We start from the raw sequence: 20,640 nt of genomic DNA, 5'->3' as shown, positions 1-20,640 counted from the left end.
TCTACACAGTTAGACTTCATTATAGGAAATCCTTACAAGTTTTCTACTGATTTCAATGGAAATTCTCAGACCTTCCAAATTCTTTTAAGCCCTTCGTTGTCAAAATGGACATGCTGTTGACTGTTGGATGTAGGAAGCTTGGAAGTCATGTTGAATGGTTTTCTGTATTTGTACAGGACATCCTCTTGTGATCATACTGACTTAAATTTTGTCAGCAACATTCCCTCTTTCGTGTTATGGGGGTTTCATTGCCTGGGAAGGTCTCATAAGATTCATCCATGGGAGGATGTGGAGCCAATGTGCTGAGCCTGGTACCTTGGAAACACAGCAGTCACCTGCCCCAGTGAGACAACAAACCCTCAGGCCTCCCTTCCTGTGCATGTGCATGTGCTTCACTACTTTCTTCATTGCCTATATAAAGTACCTCTTTTTCTCATCCTTCTTCTGCACATTGGAGGAGGAGTAAATGGTTCTAGCTTTCCTAACAGGCTTTTCATCTCTTAACCTCAAATTTCAGGCCCCCTTCAGAAGGACTGAACCTGAACAAAGCCTCTGTTTGCTGAGGAAAACAGAGAAAGGAGAGGCTAAATATTGAAGTTTGCAGCAGCACTGCGGGGAATGAAATATGTCTGGTCTGGGCTAGAAGATGGCACCGTCTCATTGTGTATTCCTTCTTAAAGGGAATACTACAAGACCTCAGGGTCCCAAATGCATTCTGGCTTCCTTGGCTTTACATAGCAGCCAGGCTGGTGATGTGCTATCCCCTGTCTCTCTCCCTGGTTGGTCTTTCACTGGTGTAAACTGTCACAGACCTGGTGGGTCCGGAGCTATTTTCCTTGGCCTGAATATGACCTGAGGGGAGCAGATTGGATGAGGGATAGCTTAGTTAAAAAGATGCATTGCAAGCCTGACAAACTGAGCACATAACTTGTGTATTTACCACTGCATCTGAGGGGGCCACCAAAAACATTACGTCAGAGTGTGTTCTGCCACTTGCTAGCCTACGCATTGGTATTGCTTGTCCTCTCCCCATCCTCTGTCCTTCAGAAGTGCACGATGAGGTGTGTGACACAGGTCCAGAGGGCTCTGGAAGCACTGGGAGAAGGGGCTGAGGCAGAGCTTCCATCTCTTTTCTCCATTACAAGACAAAGGCTGCTGTGTAAGATACCACCAGGCTGACTTTTTTCCCGTTGTTCCCTCCTCTTGTGGTTGCTCCTGAGCTTTGTCTCTGTGAGGGGAGGTGAGTCGAGTGGAACAGCCACCAACGTTTTTCTTAGGTTGGCATGAGGGAGGAGTAATTATACAACACTCAGGAACAATAGAGACCTGAAGTAGCACTATGGATGATTCAGTTCTGGTGATGTAACTCACTTTGTAGCCTGTTTCCAAGTGCCTGACTGTGTCAGGGAAATAAAGATGTCCTTAAACAGTGGTGGATTGTGTGCCTACAGAGGCTGCATCCTGGGAGTCTTTCTGCGAAGTAATCAAATTCTTTCAAGGTATTTTTGAGGGTCTCATGGGCTTGGCTTGATACCTGTGAACTAAACTAGTGGCTCATACCCCTCACTTTTTCCTCCACACCAGTCATTGCTGACTGGCCATGGGACACTGAAGTCTTGAAACTGTGACTGGCATGGAGAGCAGAGCCTTACTCCAGCTGCATGTGCTACTCAGCTGTTTACAGTGACCACTGGGGAGTGCTAGGTTTGGGTCCAGTTGTTTCTCCCTAGTTCCACAACAAGAAAAGTTTGCCAAAATTGGAACAGCCTGAGGAGCCATCTTAATGGCCAAGGTCTGCTCAGGTACCTCCCTTCTCTGGGCCACAGAGCATCAGGAAAGCAAGCATTCCCATCATGTGCCTGGAAGACTTCACTGTCCCTCTAGCTGTCCTTCCAAGCAGCTGAGGTAGCTTTTGTTGCCTTGCAATTGAGATTCAGTTAGGCTTGTGATGAGTAGCAGACTTCATCAGAAATCACTGTGAAGGTGCAGGTATTTCTTTCTTTCAGTGCAGAGGCTGAAATCTCCTGTTGTCTCCTGAGCTAGGTGCTTTCACATCCTGTAAGTGCTAAAATAAAGTGTTCTTTCTTTTATCTGAACAACCTGGTCTCCCTTTTCCGTTCTCTTTTCTTTGTACTTACTAATTAGCCTGTGCATTTTGCTGTTCCTCTACTTGCTTAAATTGTTTTCATTTGTTTTGAGATGATTGAGACTCTTGCCATGGGTTCTTTGAGGTCAAGATTTCTTTCTCTGTTGGGAGGCTGTTATTTGCAAAGTTATTAGCAGAAATCAAAAACCTACCCACTTCAAAATGTTCTGGTTTGATAATATAATTCCACATCCCCACCCCGGATTAACTTGTAGTGTTGGAGAACATAGGTTATAACCATCACTGATGTTCAGCAGTGTATTGTGAATTCTTGTGAATATTTGTTGCTTGACTGTGCTTAGCTAATGGACTATTGTGTTATGACATATATGCTTTTTAATTATTATAAAACTTCACATTTATGTATATAGCTAGGAAAAACAGGCAGACAAACATCCTCCTTGGGCAAAGGGCTTGCTCATAAATTCCTGTTTCTTGAGGTAGTCAGCACTTGCACTTTATTTCTACTTGCTGATGAGATGGACCAGGTGTTAGACACCATTTATTTTGAACTTCCAGCTACCTCCTGCAATTTCACAGCTTTTCCTTTCTGCTGGTGGTCGCTTTTAACACATTGAAGTTTTATTTTCCGATATGATATTTGATTAGCAACTGGGATTTCTTGTGAAGCATTGCAGGAGGCATGAGTTCACTCAATGTGCTTTCATACACAGTAATGTGCTCTTACCTGATACAGCTTTTCTGTGAACTGCGAATGCCCCTTAGTGAGCTGGCAATCCAGTGCTGGTTTACTTTCAAACCTTTTTAGATTAGGATGTGAAAAATAAAATTACTGAAAGAAAAAAAAAATTCTTGTTCTTCAGATAGGGTCTAAAAATGTACACATCCCTCCTAAGCAATAATTATAACAATGTGAGAGGCGATGCATAAACTGTGTGGATTACCTCACTCCAACCTCTGACACGCCTTAAGGATGTCCTCATGCTTGTGTTATCTTAAAGGTGCAGTAGCATAAAAGAACACAGAATAATGCAAAAAACCTTGCTCAGTGATCCACTTTTCTTTCTTCTCACTTTGAAACTTTGGAAAGAGGGTGTTTTTTCTGTTTTTAACCATTCATATAGCGAAATTATACTGATAAAACGGACCAGAGGGAAAAAAGTGCAGGAGTTACAGAAGGCAGGTAAATAAATAGAAATGAAGAAATCTAAGCGTTTGGTTTCTTTTTTTTCTCTGTGCTCCTTTTGTAGCCTCTGCAACAAGGCTTCAGGGGAAAATACAGTGCTCTTCAACTGGGGAAAAAAGAGACAGATACTAGAAGAGCAGAGCCCTCTCTTCAAACACCAGGGTAGTCTTGTGGCTGGTCTGTTCTCTTCCTGGTGGAGTTGAAGCTCCAATTACTCCATTAGTAAGATAACAAGCTGGTATAGTTCAGTAGGTTGTTATGGTCCCTTTTGATCAGCTATTTAAAACACTGTGCCACAGTCAGTGTGTAGAAATCAGGCTGAAATCTCTTACTTAAGAACCAAGGAATGTGCTTTAGAAGATGTATTTCTCCAGTGGCTTGCTGTCTAGAAAATCTGGACAAAACATGTCATTTACCCTTTATCACAAAAAATAAAATCTAAGCCATGAAAATTAATAAAAGAAAGGGTGATCTTGTTATAGCCATTGTGAAACTGATTACCGTTTTCTACCGTTCTACTCTGCTTCATCCAGACTGCTGTCCTGTAACCACCAATGAATGCACATGAGGTTTATTCAGGTCAGGTCTCATGCTGAATTTAATTTACCTTTCAAGATCACAGTTACCCCTGTTACAGCGCAGGTTTGTCCTTATTGAGAAGACTGTATGTATTAGTAAAGGCTGAAAAAAGTCCCTATCACAATGCATTAACATTCCTGCCTGCAAGCAGGCCACAGCTAGACTGAGTGTGTTAAACAGAATAAAATAAGAAGCACACTGCATTGCTAGGTGTTTCAGGTGCTTCAAAATGGTAACAGTCATCCAGCATTTATACTCTGAAGACTGCTCTGAAGATACCTATGGTCTAGGCAAAGAATTGAGGCTTCTGCCTTTGGTCCCCTGAATCTTTCTGAGGTGTGTGTCTTTCCATATAGGTATTTCCAGCAGTGTTCAGCTATACCTTTTCCAAGAGCTAGGTTTTCCAGTCCTCAAGCAGCCAGCTATTTCCTGTTGGTGTACAGGGAACCAGGCATCAAACAGTTCAGAAAACCTCCACCCCACAAACATTCTGATTGACCGTGGCTAAATTACCTCTGATTATATGACTTGTATTTCAAGTCACTTAATCGTTCAGGTCACAAAACCTATGGAGAGTTAATTCCCTCCTGCACTGCAAAAAGCGAAAGCTTTGGATTTTAAAACATCATTTGTATGTGTCTTGATATCATTTGTCAGTAGATGCATAAATAATTGAATAGGCAGTATGACTAATCCTTTGCTGTCATAGCTCTCTCCCTGATGCTTGCTACAAATGACTACAGGTCTTTTGTGCATTCTCTTTTATTTTGTTTAACACCCTCCCTTCAAGTCACTATAAATTTATGCAGCTGAAGACAAAAAACAGCATTTTGCCTTTGTTTCCTGACAATTGTTACTATTTGTGCATTGTCTCAGTTCTCCCTCCTCTTCCACTCTGCAACTCCCACCTGGCTCCACATCAGTTTGTGCAATTCTAGGCAGTACCAGCAGAAGGTCAGGGGACCTGCTTTCTACATGTAGACACCCAGTGTGGGAACTGCCTCTGGGGACCTCACAAAACAGGGAGCAGAGCTAATGCTTTTTTGCTGTCAGGTAGCTCTGGTGTTAAAATATTGGGTAAGAAAGACCTGTTTTCTGCTCGCTCTCTGCAGGAGGGGGTTTGAAGCCACAGCTCCTCCAGGTGCAGTCTGGCACCCACTGAGAGGTTAACTGGGGGGAGATAGTTCCTCTCTGTTTAGGGTGCGTGGAATAGATAAGTATTTCTTCAGCAGCGGGTGAGCATGACTTAAGAGCTTAAGAGCTGATTACCAGCATCTGCCAGGGATAGCTGTGATCAGCCGCTGGAAGGCCACCTTCCTGCAGCCATTTCTGTACTGTGTATTTGATAGTCATTGGATACAACACGTAAACATTCCTGGGACGTGTTTGAGGTTATCAAGTGGTGGCAGAGTATCTCAAAAGATGCCCACAACACTGATGATCAGCCCTCTGAATGATTCAAACCTTGCATACTTGCAGTATTTACCATTCTCGGTTAGTGCATATGACACAACATACACTGGGAATATCAACCCTGTCCAAAATGGTTTTGCCTACTGTATGTCTTCTCAGTACAGTAAGCCAGGTTGAGACTGGTCTGATTAGCTGCTGGTGGAGCCAGAGTCCTTGAGGACTGAGAGCTGGTGCTCCCTTTATGGAGTTGCACCAGGTAGTATAGATACACTTAGAGGGACAAAGCAGCTCTGACCCTGTGATTAATAGGGAAATAGAGCTCTTAACAAAGCTGCACTGATCACTTCAGATAAAAAAAAACCCATAGAGTGTTCATCTCCTTCTTCCACCTTCTAGAAACCAAAGCTTTGAATTTTTTAAAGCCCCTCTTATTAAGTTAGTATTCACTATAATCTTATAAACATTTGTGTAGAATTCAATGGAAGGAGGTGGCCCCTTCTAAAGAAATGGTAGAAATCAGATATTTTGATTATATTCAAATTAGCAATAGAAGAAAATAAGCCTGTCTTTTCAAGTTGCATTGCAATAGATGTGCTGCTGCACACTGTCACACCTTATGTTACTGTGATTGTCCATGTGGTACGTGGCTTTTGAAGACATACCAGGAAATGCATTTCATATGTCTGGTTTGAATATAGTGGAATGTTATAAATAAGTATGAACTCATTGGCCTGCCCCAGAGTTTGCTAGAGGGCAAGGCAATTTTCTGAGACCTTCCAATGGTGGGTGCTAGGCTTCAGTTCCATGTGGAAGGCACATGAAGTTTTGTGATGGACTTTTGCCGTGTGGAAGGCACATGAAGTTTTGTGATGGACTTTTGTGGATGTAACTTCTGTAATACATTGGGTAGTTATTTGCCCAAGGATATAAACTCACACCTCAGTGGCTCAAATGGACAAAGGCTATTAAAAGAATTGGAGCAGAAATACAAGCCACAATAATCTTGAAGATCAGGCTCCTACCCTGTCATGAAAGGAAAAAGATGTGTAATGTAAGTAAGTACAGCATTTACACATCTGTACTTAGCAGGCCACGTAAAACAGCCATCTGACTTGGGGCTTTAATGTTTCCAAGCACTTCGCTACTATACAAACACCCCACCCATTCAGAAGAACTTAGGCATTTCCATTACTAAGTAGACAACCCATATCCAAGTTTCTGTGATACGTGCATGTACACAGGCTGTTTTCCCCACATCAGACTTAGGCTGAAATGTTAGCTTCTTAAATGACATGCACCACTATTTCTTTTCTGCAGTGTTGGGTACTTCCTCTGTAGCTTACATTGCTCACCAGTAAATTTGTGCTGCCTATGGCATTAGATTATAATCATGAAAATAGTGCTTTGCGAAGGAAGTTGTTGTCTAGTAGATAGCTTAGGATCAGTGTCACTCTGGTGAAGTTTCTTCTTATTCACAATGATACAAGAAAATATGAAGTCTTTGCCACCAGAAATCACCAAATGTGGCCTAGGATCCATTCATATTTTGCTGAAAGGTCACAGGCTGCCAGGAGAGCCTCTTCAAGCTTGTTCAAGCTTTTTCAAGCTTGATGGTTGAATTGCCTGGATGTGTGGGAGTTTAAACAGAATAAATGTATTCCACTCAGCTGAATTCACAGCATTGTTTATTTATTGATTATTGTGGGTGCAGTTGTCCATTATCTGCTTGGGAGGTAAAGCCGTAGTGCTGGAGTTGTTTTATGTGGTAAGAGATTTGAGGAAAATCAGCTGTGTTGAGAATTCTGAAAATGTCACTTGTAGTTAGCCCAAGAACTCAATAGCTAGAAAGGAAATTAGGCAAATAAAGCAGTTTACAGAAGAGCTGACAACCTCTGTCTCAACAGTTCAGGACCTAGACAGCAGGAATGGAAACTGATAATCCGGGAAACATTTAGGTGTACCACTGTGGACAAATACACAATAATTTGTCCAAGAAGCCAGGTGTCAGTGATGAACTACAGAGTGGTTTATGGCTTAAAAAATGATAAAATTTTCCAAAATTTCAGTGGTGGCTGCTAATAACAAACTGAATATTCTTCAAATACCCAATTCTTTACTGAATTTGTTACCTATTTAGTCTCAGTGACTTCTTCCTCTGGCAACGTGTTCAAGATCTGACTTGGAGTTTCCTACACCTGAATTTCATTAAAACTCAAATTTATTTTGAAATTTCTTCATGCTTGCAATTTGGGGACTGCAATTCTTGATGTATTAGTTCTGTTTTTTTTAATTCAGAGTGAGTGTGCTGTAGAACCAGAGGTGTTTAAAGCCAGTCTGTTCTTTGTGTGGAAACACATAATGCATTAGAGGTCTCTGTAGCACCTCTGTCTTGCTGCACATATCCTGCCAGACCTCTCTGGGAAATCTGTTATTTCATGACCCCCTGTTATCCAAAAGAATTAGGGTTCAATCCAGACTGACTGGTGGACTAGCAAATTAAGGACGAAGGAAGTTTCAGTGAATTTTATATCCTCTGATATGATGACGTCAGCCTTCAAGTTGGGAGATGAAGAGGTGAGTTAGAATTTAGGCTTGAAATGCACAGACACATGTTAAGCAGTATTGTAAGTTGCCACCACCTGTAGCAGTTCGAGATCCTGGGGATTCCTCCTGCCTGGCAGCTGGAGCCTGGTCCAGGGACCCAGAGGTCTCTGTCCCAGACTGATGGATGCTGCTGCTGCTTTCCCATTTGCAGGTTCAACCAGTAGCAAAGCTAAGCACGTATCGCAGAGGCAGACAAACAGGCACACACACACAGACAGAGGACACTGACACACTGCCACAGATGAGGTGCTGCCTTCAACAGCACCCACATACAGTACTCATATAAAACATAAGCACAGACAAGTCCCCTCCTCCTCTTCAGCTGGTAAAGGTGGAAGTTCACTACTGAAAGCGGGTGCACTCCCACCTCCCTCAATTCACAAGCACACACACAGCTGTGGCTTGTACTGGCATGGCCCACCCCTCTGTCCATCCCCCCCCATGCAGATCCTGACCCCTTTTATGTGCTTGACGGGTCTCCTACTCACCATCTCGTCCAGCTAAAAAGGTCCAGAACTCACACTCATATCACAGGTACCCCACACTCATGGGTCCCCTCAGTTACAAGCACAGACCCTCTGCCTACTTGTTACCTCTGCCCAGACCCAGCACCTCCTACTCGCTGGCTGGTACAGCTAGAGGTTTGCCAGTGAAGTACACCCCACCCCTGCACACAGCAGGTTTGCAGAAGATACAGACCCTCTTCTGCCCCACAGCAACTGGTGCCTGGCACGTGTGCCTGTAACTTGAGGTCCCACTCCAGCCACTGGAGCTGAGCCACTCACCTGCTTCGTTCTCCCCAATTCCTCATAGTTACTGGTTTCAGGACACACACTGTTCCAGTCCCAATGGCTGGTGGCCAAGACCCCCACCCACTGTAGTTAAGAAAAGATTTAATAAGAAGATAGGACCAACTTCAGTGATCAGGGACAGGATGTGGTCAGACAAGCATGCTGACCAGCAATGTTTTATGTGAAACCGGCCCCTTTTATACCACTGTCTATTCCCCTGCTTTGTTCCTCCCCAGTCCCCTTCTACTAAACATTCCTTTGTAAATTTTGCATAGTCCCTCAGACGCGCTCGAATATGTCAAATCCTCACAGTCCTCTTTTTTCCCCTTTCTTATCAGTTACAAAGTCCAGGTGGCCATCTCCAAAGCTGTGCCTGGGAGTTTCTTTCAATCGTCCAGCAATTAGTAACTAGAGACTTTTAATCCTTGACAACATCTCTTTTATCTGTTTTCTACCAGGTTTGTGTCTTTCTGTGTTCTTGCTTATCACTTCCCCTTTTATTTATTATTCCCTTTGACTGAAAAGGTCCTTGATCAGATAACCTCAATGAGGCAGACACTCTTACCTTCCACATACCCTTACAATACCTACTGCACTGGACATTCTCTAAGTCAAATGACAGAAAGACAAGTGATTTTTTGGTTGTTGGCAGCTTGTATTTGTGTCACAGCAAGAGCACAGTCCAGTGCACAAAATGTATCAAACTTTCACCTTAAAGTTTCCTTTGCCAAAACCAAGTCCATGGTGCTAAAACCAAGAAACAAAACTGTACCCCTTTGGAAATGCAGCAAGGAAGGACAAACTGCAGGTGATACTGTAAAGATGGTGACAGCTGAAGCTATTAGCTTGTCTGACCTCCCGATGAAGCTGTAGCGACCAGCACCTTGCACTGAGCCAAATGGGCTGCATCAAGGTGGTGTAAAACAGGAAGCTGATGACAGCATCTCAAGATCTCTATTTGTAGCTTACTCATAGCTTGCAAACCACCTATGGCTTGCTGGGACTGTGGCTGCTAGCTGGCTCCCAGAGCAGATACAGGGATAAGTCTCTTCAGGGACAGGGATTGAGTTCTGATCCTGTCAACAAAGCTGTGGGATTATCCCCAGCACCTCATAAGCTATAGTTTGCCACGCAAGCAGGTGCTTTTGTCTGAACACACCACATGAGCAGCATATGGGATGTGCCTGCTGGAGGCAAGTATCTGTATATCTTGGACTTTGGGACCTGTTAGTCTCAGGCTGTAACAACACATTTTGTTGTCTGGGGAAATAATACCAGCTAAGCACATCCTGCCTTCTCCCTCCCCACCAATTTTTATCTTGGAAACAAATGTCAAGGTAAAGATCATATTCTTCTCCTAATTGTGAACAGAGCTGTGATGTAAAACTAGTGAATATGGTGTTTGGCCTGACCAGATTGTTGGGGTTCAGCAGACAAACACTGTCAGTATAATGTGCTGCTGAGAGAACAGATTCTAGCCTAGTTTTGAGGCCTGGATAAAAGTTTTGGGGTCCCAAATATCTCCCCAAGTCTTAGTACGTGGTCCCCAGACAGGGCAAGGGAAAGATTCTCACCAGCTTAGACAACTGGTTGTTCTGGAGCAGCAGGGGAAGGCTGGACCCATACAAGAAAAGAAATAAGCATCCCTTTCAGCCACAGCTTGATTGTGATCTCACCAGTGCTAACCCTCTTCAGAAAGTTTGTAGACATTTGCTGGTCCTAGGGCCTTGCTGTCACACTGTGGAAGAAAGATGGTCATTAGAGAATTTGGGTCACAGATGATGAGGGACAAAAGTGGGACAAAATGGGCTGACTAGTACCTCAACAAATGGGGTAAAGGCTCCTGTGGTAGCAGGAGGGTCTGACCTGTGCTGACCTCTGCATGCCAGCATCAGGTGGCTTTCGATTGATCTCCTCTGCAACACAGCCTCCTCTCATTCTCCATCATCCTAAAGAGCATGTCTGGAGAATGCACATCATCCCCTATGATCTCTTCATTCCCTGCTTGAAGCTCTGGGCACACTATATGCAGGTCCTGCTTTCTTATGTTCCTTCTACTTAATCAAGCCATCCATCCACTCCTATTCAGTAATAACCTTGTTCTGCATGGCAGTAATTCTCCTCCTTTCAAGGAGGACCAGCGTATTTCTGGCTTCTTGGACTGTGGTCATCACCATAGACTGATACAGGAGAAAGAAATTCTGCATGCCTCCACATAGACTTTCTAGGATTTGCACGCTAAATGATGGTGAGACCTTTGCTATTCATTTTAGCTAGTCCAACATAGCATTACTCATGTGGATAAAGAACTTGTTTGTCTAAAACACATCACTTCTGAGTCGATACTGGTCCTTTAACCTGCTTTCCCAAGGCTCCTGACGGTTTGTTTATCACTAAGTCTGAATGGGAGGGATACCAACAGAACTGACCACTAACAGCATTCAGGCATTGAGGAAAAGCAAGCAAATACATGATGTGTGCCTTTTGTGGTAATGCCTGCCTGGTCTTTGGGACATATCATCTTGACCTGAGGTAAGAAGACCTGGTTTTCATAGAAACTCTTTTGTAGTCATTGATTCTGAGTGATTCAGATGTTTAGCCATTCATGAAGATGCCAGAATATGCAGTATCCCTAAGCCAACACTAGATGTTGCCCACGTGCTTTAGAAGCTGATAGTCATCATGCAAAAGGGAGCAAAGCTTGCTTGAGGGCTTTAGAAGAGCTAACCTGGGTACAAACTATGGGCATCTTATTCCAGCATTATTTCAGTTAGCAGTACAAATATATCTCAGCCTCACTTTATCTGGCAGTTATTTCTTCTTATTTTTCTCACCACTTTTCAGACCTGGCTAGTCCCATCTGAATGGTGATTTGGAAGGAAATTCTTAACTGTTTTTTGTCACCCCCGTAGGAAGCAGTGCTACCCAGGATGGAAATACGTGCACTTCAGGTGAATATGCCAAAGTTGTTACTAAGCCTCCAAAACACCCTCACTGTTTTCTATACCACACAGAACATCTTTGTGGTATGTCTGTTGTTCCGTTTGTCACGTTGCTCCCTCTGGGACAAGAAAATCTGTATGGTTAAGACACTTAAACGGAATGTTGGAGTACTTTGTTCAGGTCCTTGCTCATGCACAGGTCTTTTAACTGTTTTGGATGAGTAGTTTTGCTCTGTTTGTGCCTCGCTGTCCCTTTTCTTAAGAAGGGACCTAGGGTGCTTCCTTCCCACATGGGGGTGTTACATTCTTAAATATATATCTAAGTACTTGGATGGGAGTGGTAAAATCTTGTGGGAGAAAAGTACACTTAGAGACTAAACCATTAGAGGCATCATCTGTATTAAAGATGGGAAGTCTAGCTCAGAATATTCAGCTTTCCAGAGTATCATGTATTTGGGGGAATTAATGGCCAGTGTACAGTCTTGGCAGCTAACTCCCCTGAATCCTGGCCAGACCGCTGCTCTTCTTCTTGTGAGGGATACCTTGAAGTGAAGTCTTAGCCATCTGCAAATCCTTCAAAGTGCTTTTATCATCACTCTTTCAGAGAAAATCAAACTACATGTGCTCTGAATTCCATCCTGACCATAAGGAGGCATCAGACTGGCTGATTGTACGCTGCATCTTGATTCTGTATGTCATGCAGCATTTCCAACACAGCCTCTCTGGGTGATAAATCTACGCACGCTGTCAGAAATGCTCCAAGGCCTGAGCAACTAGCAATTAACAGGCAAAACATATCTATGCAGTGCATATCCTCCTGTCCAATGCTGTCTTCTTAATTGGTGCGCCTTCTCCAGGTCCTTTGAATTTCAGAGCTCTGGGACATGAAGGTGTTCTGCCTTCCAGATGTGGGGTAAACACTTTCCTCTGTCTCGAAACAAAAGGCAAGGCTGCAGTATTTGGCCACACAAATGCCATCTTCAGCACACTTCTGATGAGCCCACATTAGCTACACTGAAGCCTCTCAAGATGAAAGAAAAGAGGTAGAGCTTTTTTCAGATTTTAGAAACCTGAAAATATGGCCGTTCTTGAAAAATAGCCTCCGCAAGTAATTTTACGGAGTGTTTTTTGTTGGATTAATTCATTATTTTAATTCTTGTGGTAAGCACTGGTATTCTGTCACAGGCAAGCGGTCTCCACAAGGGGGTTCCTGGATCTATGTTTAGTCCTACGTCCTCAAAGCTACACAGTGCCTCACCTGCCAAGGGAAGGCAGGCCTGCCTGTAACCGAGGGATCGAGGAGCCGGGCCCTGCCCAGAACTCCTCTGCTCTCCGGAGTCTCTGTCCTCAACCGGCATGGGCAGATTCTGCTCGGCTCCCTCTGGCGGTACCCAACACTTACATCTTCACCAGCCCTCACACGCAGCCCCTCACTTCAGACGTCCACGGCGGACGGCTCAGCCCAGCTCCGCCGCGCTCGCAGTTTCCCGGTGCTGCCGCCACCGCAGGCCGCCGTCGGGTGCCACCCGCCATTTCAGGCGCCAGCACCCGCTACACCGCTAGTAGGGGCTTGGGCGGGGCTTGTTGCCAGGCGGCCCGAGACGGGCGCCTCTGATTGGTTGAAGGCGGCAGGTGCGTGATGAATGTGTTTTACCGTTGCCGTAGGATACCGGATCCTCCGCGAAGGCTGTCGGGAGCGCTGAGCGCCGTTGCCTGGCAACGGACGGACTCGGTTGCGCCCGCGGCGCCTGTCCCCGCAGTACGGGAGCGGAGCGGAGCGGCCTGGGGACCACCGGCACCTCGGGCCTCCGGGGCCAGCTGCTGCGGACAGGAGGTGGCCGGTGTTCCTGTCGTGAGAGACCCCCGCCGACATCCTCGGGGGACTGCCCCCGGGAACTGTAGGCCTCCTTCTCCAGTACACGTAACTGGGAAGCTCCGCGCCGCCCCCTCCGCCACCCATCCCCACCCCGAGTCAAGTGGGATACCCACACCTCGGTGGCAGACACGGTCAAGGTGATGAGGGTGATTACCTTGGTGCTTTCGTCTCCTGTGCCTTGCATATGTAGGCAGCTAGGCTCTCCGCCCCCACTCCCAACTCCCCCTGCCCCAGTTTTTGGGTGCTCCAATTTTCTCTTAACTTTCAAGCACTACCTGCTGACCTTTTTGATTCACCTTGCCTACAGAAAGAGGTCCTTAATAGGGTGAAGTCAATGACCCATTAATCAAGATTCTCTGACTTTGCAGACATCTCTCCCAGGTCATTCTGTTTCCTCTGGGCTGGGCTGTGAGAGGCTTCTCTGTAGTCATAGGAGGTGGAATTGGAAAACCTACAAGCATAGACTTATGCTTAAAGAGAGAAGAAAGAAGAATTGACATTTAACTTCTGCAAAATTAAACAGCAGAATTGTTTGAACTATTGTTGTGGGTTAGCCCTGCAGGCAGCTGAGCCACATAGCCACTTGCTCAGTCCCCTGCAGTGGGATGGAGGAGAGAGTTGGAAGAATAAAAATGAGAAAACTCGTGGGTTGAGTAAAGACAATTTAAATAGGGAAAGCAAAAGCTGTGCCAGCAAGCAAAGCAAAATAAGGAATTCGTTCATTAAGTCCCATAGGCAGCCAGAAACAGGAAAGCAGGGCTTCATCCCATGTGATGGTTATTTGGGAAGACAAACACCATAACTCCAAATGCCTCCCCTTTCTCCTTCTTTCTCCCAGCTTTTATTGCTGAGCATGATGTCATATGGTATGTCATATCCCTTTGGTCAGTTGGGGTAAGCTGTCCCAGCTGTGTCGCCTCCTAGCCTCTTGTGCACCCCCAGCATACTCACTGGTGGAGCAGCATGAGAAACAGAGAAGACCTTGATGTTGTGCAAGCACTCTTCAGCAATATCTTAAACATATCTATGTTATCAACACCATTTTCAGCACAAATCCAAACCATAGCACCATACAAGCTACCATGAAGAAAATTAACTCTATCCAGCCAAACCCAGAACAACTGTGGAGGAAGAGAGTATCTAGGCATTTAAAGTTGTACAGATTAGATTTGAAGTTGCCAAACCATCGTTATTTTTTCTTTAACAGAAAATGCATGTTTGATTTGTAGGTAATGATGTCTAAGAAGCTCTCCCTGACATCCTTCTCCCCTTAGTCATCCATGAGTGAGAACAGCAGGAGTAACAAATATTAAAAAGAGGAGCTACTTAGTACTGTCAATAATGCCAGCAAGCCAAGGGAAAGGCTCATTTGTATGGCTCACAAACACACAGCAATGAACCCAAGTGCTTTGAGGTTTGTGGATAGCACAGAACTACAAGACAGAACAAGGAAGAGCAGCAAGCTGTAAGTGGGGAACCCTTGGATGTTAAAGGCTTTAATATGGTTTAAAAAATCTGCAGTGGGAACTGCTGCATTTATAGTCTAAAAGTTTAGGACAAATGTTGTCAGAATGGTTCTTTTAAAACTGATGGTGACTCACGGGAGGAATATTCCCTACCGAGGTCCTAGTGAGGATGACCTTGTGCTACCTCCTGGGAGCTTTTCTCTAGCTACTAACAAAAGTCAGTAGTACTGATGATTTTTTGTATGTATAATATTCAGCAACATGTTGATGTCATCTTTAGTATTTCTTAACAGAATGTCTTTAGCAAAGGTTAACTGTGAAAGTATTTGCCCTAACTCTTATTTTTCATTCTAAACTTGGATCTGTGCTGCTGCTGGTGTCTGACTTTTAAATTGCTTTGATAGCACATACAGTGCTACCACAGCTTAGGTATCTCCAAGGGAATGTTTTTGTCAAACAGAGGTAATGGTAAAGTTACAAGCTACCCGAAAACAAAAATTTATAATGGAATTGTTAAACAGTATCAATTTCAGCTACTTTTGTTTCCTCCATTTATAATGTTTCCTTGGTTATATGGGTTTGTAAACAAATATTTATCTTCTGTTACCGGTATGAATTAATTCAAACACTGCATAACATTCCTGTGTATTGAACCAGTTTTTTGTTTCTTGTATTTCTCTGCAAGTTTATGTATTTTGCTCTATTTTTAATGCACAGCTGCTAAGAACAAATAGGATAAGACCTCCAACACCTCCTGAACAACTTCACCCTGCTTTAAAGCCAAATGTTTGTAAACCATCTTTCTTTCTCTCTGCTCATGTATTTGAAGATGCAGAAGATGTAATTAAAGCTAATATTACTGATCCTCTGAAAATTATTCAAGTTACTTGTGAAAATGAAAAATGTTTCTTTCTTTATAAGACTGGTCCAGTCCCTAAATTTTCAATTCAATATAGTACATTAATCTGAAGTGAGTTATTTTTCAAAACATAGGTTCAGTTTATATGTCTCAACCTGTGTTTCTCTCTTGTAGTTCTTAATTGTAAGCACTATTATCCATTCTGTAGCTAACTGCCTTGCTAAAAAAGGCATAAATCTTTATGTATGTTTTACTGTTCAGTTAATTTCTTCATATGTTATTTTAGTTATTTAAAGTCAGGTAGTATTATGAAAATGCTATTTATTGGGAAAGATTTTTTTTTTTTTTAATATGTATAGGAGCATACGAAGTGAAAGCCAAAACTGCAGTCTTCATAGATAACACAACAGAAAGTTTGTTAATGTTTGAAGAAAAGCATACCTCTTTTAGGACTTAAGCAACCCAGGGCCCCCCAGAATTGTACTTTAATTAACCTGGCTACAAACTAACAAACTATTGGTCTGCACATCATTCATTAAGCTGTAGTGCTACACATTTCAAACACTGAACATTTTGTATGATATGGAGGCTTCGTTCTCCAGAAAATTCCAGGTGGGCTAATGTTTTTAAAAATATAATTAGTGAGTTTCCTTTCAACTGTTGGTTGGTTCTCTGTGATATTATACTTTCAGAGCTTTTTGATGTGTGTTTCCCCTTTTTGTCAAAAGTCAGGTGAAAAAGGTATCTTTGTCTCCCCTCTACCTTACATGACTACTAAACAAAAATTAACCACACAATCTATCTTTAGGTTTGTGATCTGGGAGATCAGTGGCAGTCAGCAAACATCCTTCAGGGCTAAGCCTGGCATCTATGCTCAAATTGAGATTCTGGACACTAAAGTCATCATCATCTGCACTAATATGCAGACAGAGGCTTAACTCTGTAGACTGTTTACAAACATCTGACAATATTATTGCTATTCTGTCACCCACATTGCCACATCTGGCAGGTCCAGGCTTATTCCAGTAATATCCACAGAGACTGCATCCTAAATTCCTCTCTCATGTTGTCCCGAGGAGATTTACAATTTTTGTGGTGGCCTAGTGGATTGGAAAGCCTGCTTGAAATCTTGAACTATATTAAATAGACTTACCTGATATTTTTCCTTTTTCATATGGATAGTATGTATATAATTTTTGTATACAGCTTATGTAACTTCTATTTCATGCACTTTAATGAGTGGTATTGTATTGGGTTTACGTGTCTTCAGGGGTTGGTAGCAGAGAGCGGATGCAGGGGGACCTCCATGAGGAGAGGCCAGGGCAGCCCTGTGCCAGACAGAGCTGGTTCCAGCTGACCTGACCCAGTGGATCCACCACAGGGCACATCTGAGTCCCTTAGGCAAGATAGCGGCACCTCGGGGAAAGAGTATTTAAGAAAAGTAAAAAATGCCACAAAGGCAGAGGAAGAAAGGGAAAAAAAAGTGTGAGAAGCAGCAGTGTGAACACCAAGGTCGGGTTAGGAGGAGGGGGAGGAGGTGTTCGGGGCACTCAAGCAGAGATTCCCCTGCAGCCCATGGAGGACCACGGTGGAGAGCGTATCCACACTGCAGCCCATGAAGGACCCCACACCGCAGCAGTGGACATGCCCTGAAAGAAGCTGCAGCTGCTGGAGTGCCCACGCCAGAGCAGGTGTATCCTGAAGGATTGCAGCCTGTGGAGAGGATCTGGCACTGGAGCAGTCTGTTCCTGAAGGACTGTACCCCATGGAGAGAACCCACACTGAAGCAGTTCTTCAAGAACTGTATCCCATGGGAGGAACCCCGTGCTGGAGAAGGGGAAAAGTGTGAGATGGAAGGAGTGGCAGAAAGGAGCTGTTACAGGTTGACCACGACCCCCATTCCGAAGCCTCTTGTGCCGATCATGGGGGAGGAAGTAGAGAAGTTGGTAATGAAGGTGTGAAGGGAAGGAAGTAGAGGAGTTGGGAAGAAAGGAGTGAAGTTGAGCCTGTGGAAAGGGTAGCGTGTTGCTTTAATTTTTTTGTCTTTGTTTCTCAATACCCAAATCCATTTTAATTGGCAATAAATTAAATTAATTTTTGTCAGGTCAAGTCTGTTTTGCCCTTGGTGGTAATTAGCGAGCAATCTCCTTGTCTTAGTCTCAACTCACAAGCTTCTTCATCCTATTCTAAAAAATACATACTTGTGAAAGCGTAGCTTTATCTTCATAAATTGCGTTTATTGACTGGCAGCCCTTGTAATCAGGACAGGTTAACATTCAAAATATGACATCAAATCAGTGGCATAGGGCTTTGCCAAATCTAAAAAGGTTACACATGCAGCCTGGAGAAACTTGTTCCCAGCTCAGACGGCTGGAGGAGGTAATTGATTGTCACTGGCTCAAAGGTCTGGTGTTTTCTGTTTGTTCTATTAGGGTTTTGGTATCGCGGTTCCTTAAGTGCACTACTGCTTTCAGGTCACAATCTGTCTATTGAAATCCAGAGAGCTTGCAAAAAAAAAGTTGTTGGAAGTGCTTGTGAGGCTTGGGGTGAATTTGGATTAACTCCTGACAACTACATGTGGAAGAGAGATTACAGGTGTAAAGGTGGCTGAACATGGTGGAAGTGACTCGTGCTCAGATACAGCTTTCCAGTACACTTTTTCACAGATAACTTAACATTCTCTGGAAAATTTAATATTCCAGTTACTCAGCTTGTGTTTTTATAATTTTGTAAAGAAATACATTTAGCTGAACATTGCCAAAGAATATTAAATTCTTGGAGAATTGAATAATAGTGGTTGTGAGTGCTTGTTTGAAGAGGCTCCTCTTGCCCTTCCCTTTCATCAAAGAGGTTCTGCATTACCACTGCTATAGGATAAGTTGGAAAAGTTCTTTTGCTGGCTTGTGTATCAGTTAAATCTAGGAAGTGGGAATGGTATAAAGCTGCATTTCTTCATTCCCCTTTTTTTTTAATTGGAGCTATCTTGACCTCATTATCAAATGCTATCTGAAAGTCTGTACTACAGACATTAAATTCTGTGCCTGCACATGTTTTTCTGGTTATGAATTGTCTCCTATTTTAAATTTGTTTGTAAATATACTGTCTCGGAAAGGCAGAAGAGGTCCTTTCCAAAAAAATTGTAACTGTGAATAGTCACTGCAGGGTCACCTGACATCTGTCAGAAAGTCTAAGCAATTTGAAGCCTTGCTGTTCTCTGGAGGAGTCATAAAGGGCTGGGAACTGTGTAAGGGGGAGATCCACAGAATTGCCTGTAGGTGCTTCAAGGTCCTCTAATATTGTGGTTTTGCATAAATCACAAAAATTGGCAGTTTGTTTCTAATTCAACCCAGAAATGTTTGAATGGTTCAGTTGTGTATTTTAATGTTTGCGATATTTTTCTAACAGACTTTTTTTTTATTTCCCATATTGAACAGGCATCAACATTTTCATACGGTGTATCATCTAGACTGAAGGTCCATGTTTCCAATTCTATAAAAAATCACTGCAAGGAATCAGCTGTAAAAATTATCTGTGTGGAGCAGGCCATCAAAAGATCTTGTTGCAGGAGGTTAACCTGGTTAGTGGTTGCTGCTCTTCTTAGAAAAAAACTATTTTTCTGCTTTCTCCTCTATTATTTCATTATCATTAAAGTATAAACATAGTGTTCTTTATAAATTGCACAATAGTAACTGCTGAGCTGGTTAATTCTCTAAATTCTGAGCTAATTAATTATGTAAATAAAACGTGTATAGTAGGTCAAACCACACACCAATTTAGTCTCTGAAAGGACTGAATATTAAATACTTCAGAGTGTCTGTGTGGTTAAGATTTATCAAATAGCAACAAGATTCTCTCATAATATTTTTAACCAGTTCTTCAAACCTCATGTAGATGATAGAAAACTACACCCTGATCCCCTCAGTTAAGAAACAAGATCCTAAAATATGTTGACGTTGTTAGATGAGCTCATAGCTGCAAAGGTATGTTTTGTGCTTTATTCCTTCATTTTATCACAAAATTCTGTATGTGTATTATATTATTATTTACATTAGATTTTAAATGTCCAAATGACTTCTGCAATTAAATTTGCTCCAGTCGTTGTTTTAATTACAGCTGGGAAAGGAAACTAAATATTGCTATGGTTATATATCTCTGCATAACTATATTGAACACTGCACTAGGTTTCTTTAAGAAATGCATTTCTGTGTGGTCTTGTAAAAACTATGGTGAGATCCTGTTCTTCACTCACAAAGTTTACAGTCATGGTCTGGGCTAACAACACGTCTGGGCTAACACCTTTCAGGTCCCTGGTTCTGAGTTTCACTAAGAGATAGAGACATTTATGGTATGAGTTAAAATTTACTATGGATCTAAATGACAGTGGTTTTTGTGGGCAGCCCTTTGAGTGGCAGCATGGCCTGGAAACTGCAGAGCCATGACCCTGACTATGGCATTCCTTGTATCTATAGCTGCACATCACTGAGTCTTCTTAGTGCACACTCACTCTCTGAATTTCAGACGTCCTTCAGAAGTAGCATTATACCTGTCTTCTGTCTGTACCAATGGTCAGAATCCTCCTCTTCATGGAGATGAAGCTTTCAGAACATCTGCTTGTGGTAGAGAGGAACCAGAATAAGGCTGAAGATATTACTCTATGATTGTCTGATGAGAGTGCTGAGACTCCAAAGATGAGATTCAGACAGTTTAAATCTTCTCTCTGCCTGAGATTTTCTATTGCCAGTGCTTCTGAAGCCTGGAACCAACCCGAATGAAGTGTAGTCCGTGGAAAGTCAATGACTGACTGACCATGAGGCTGG

General features: G+C 43.1%; 1 protein-coding gene across 4 annotated transcripts in view; it reads left to right on the top strand.

The window, feature by feature from the left end:
* Nucleotides 1–14,058, top strand: part of TRABD2A (TraB domain containing 2A) — a 92,796-nt gene extending 78,738 nt beyond the window's left edge. Inside the window, exons 6-7 of one of the 4 annotated variants that reach the window (XM_030005607.1) lie at nucleotides 13,288–13,456; nucleotides 13,867–14,058. In XM_030005607.1, the coding sequence (XP_029861467.1) occupies nucleotides 13,288–13,456; nucleotides 13,867–13,995 (298 nt within the window). In that variant the 3' untranslated portion in view covers nucleotides 13,996–14,058. The other 3 variants (XM_030005604.1, XM_030005608.1, XM_030005605.1) reach the window with 3 other exon arrangements.
* The last annotated feature ends 6,582 nt before the right edge of the window (nucleotides 14,059–20,640 follow it).

The sequence above is a fragment of the Aquila chrysaetos genome, chromosome Z (assembly GCF_900496995.4).
Source record: "Aquila chrysaetos chrysaetos chromosome Z, bAquChr1.4, whole genome shotgun sequence".
In the NCBI taxonomy this organism is placed as follows: domain Eukaryota; kingdom Metazoa; phylum Chordata; class Aves; order Accipitriformes; family Accipitridae; genus Aquila; species Aquila chrysaetos.
The sequence above is the reverse complement of the archived record's forward strand: the minus strand, read 5'-3'. Positions and strand labels throughout refer to the sequence as shown.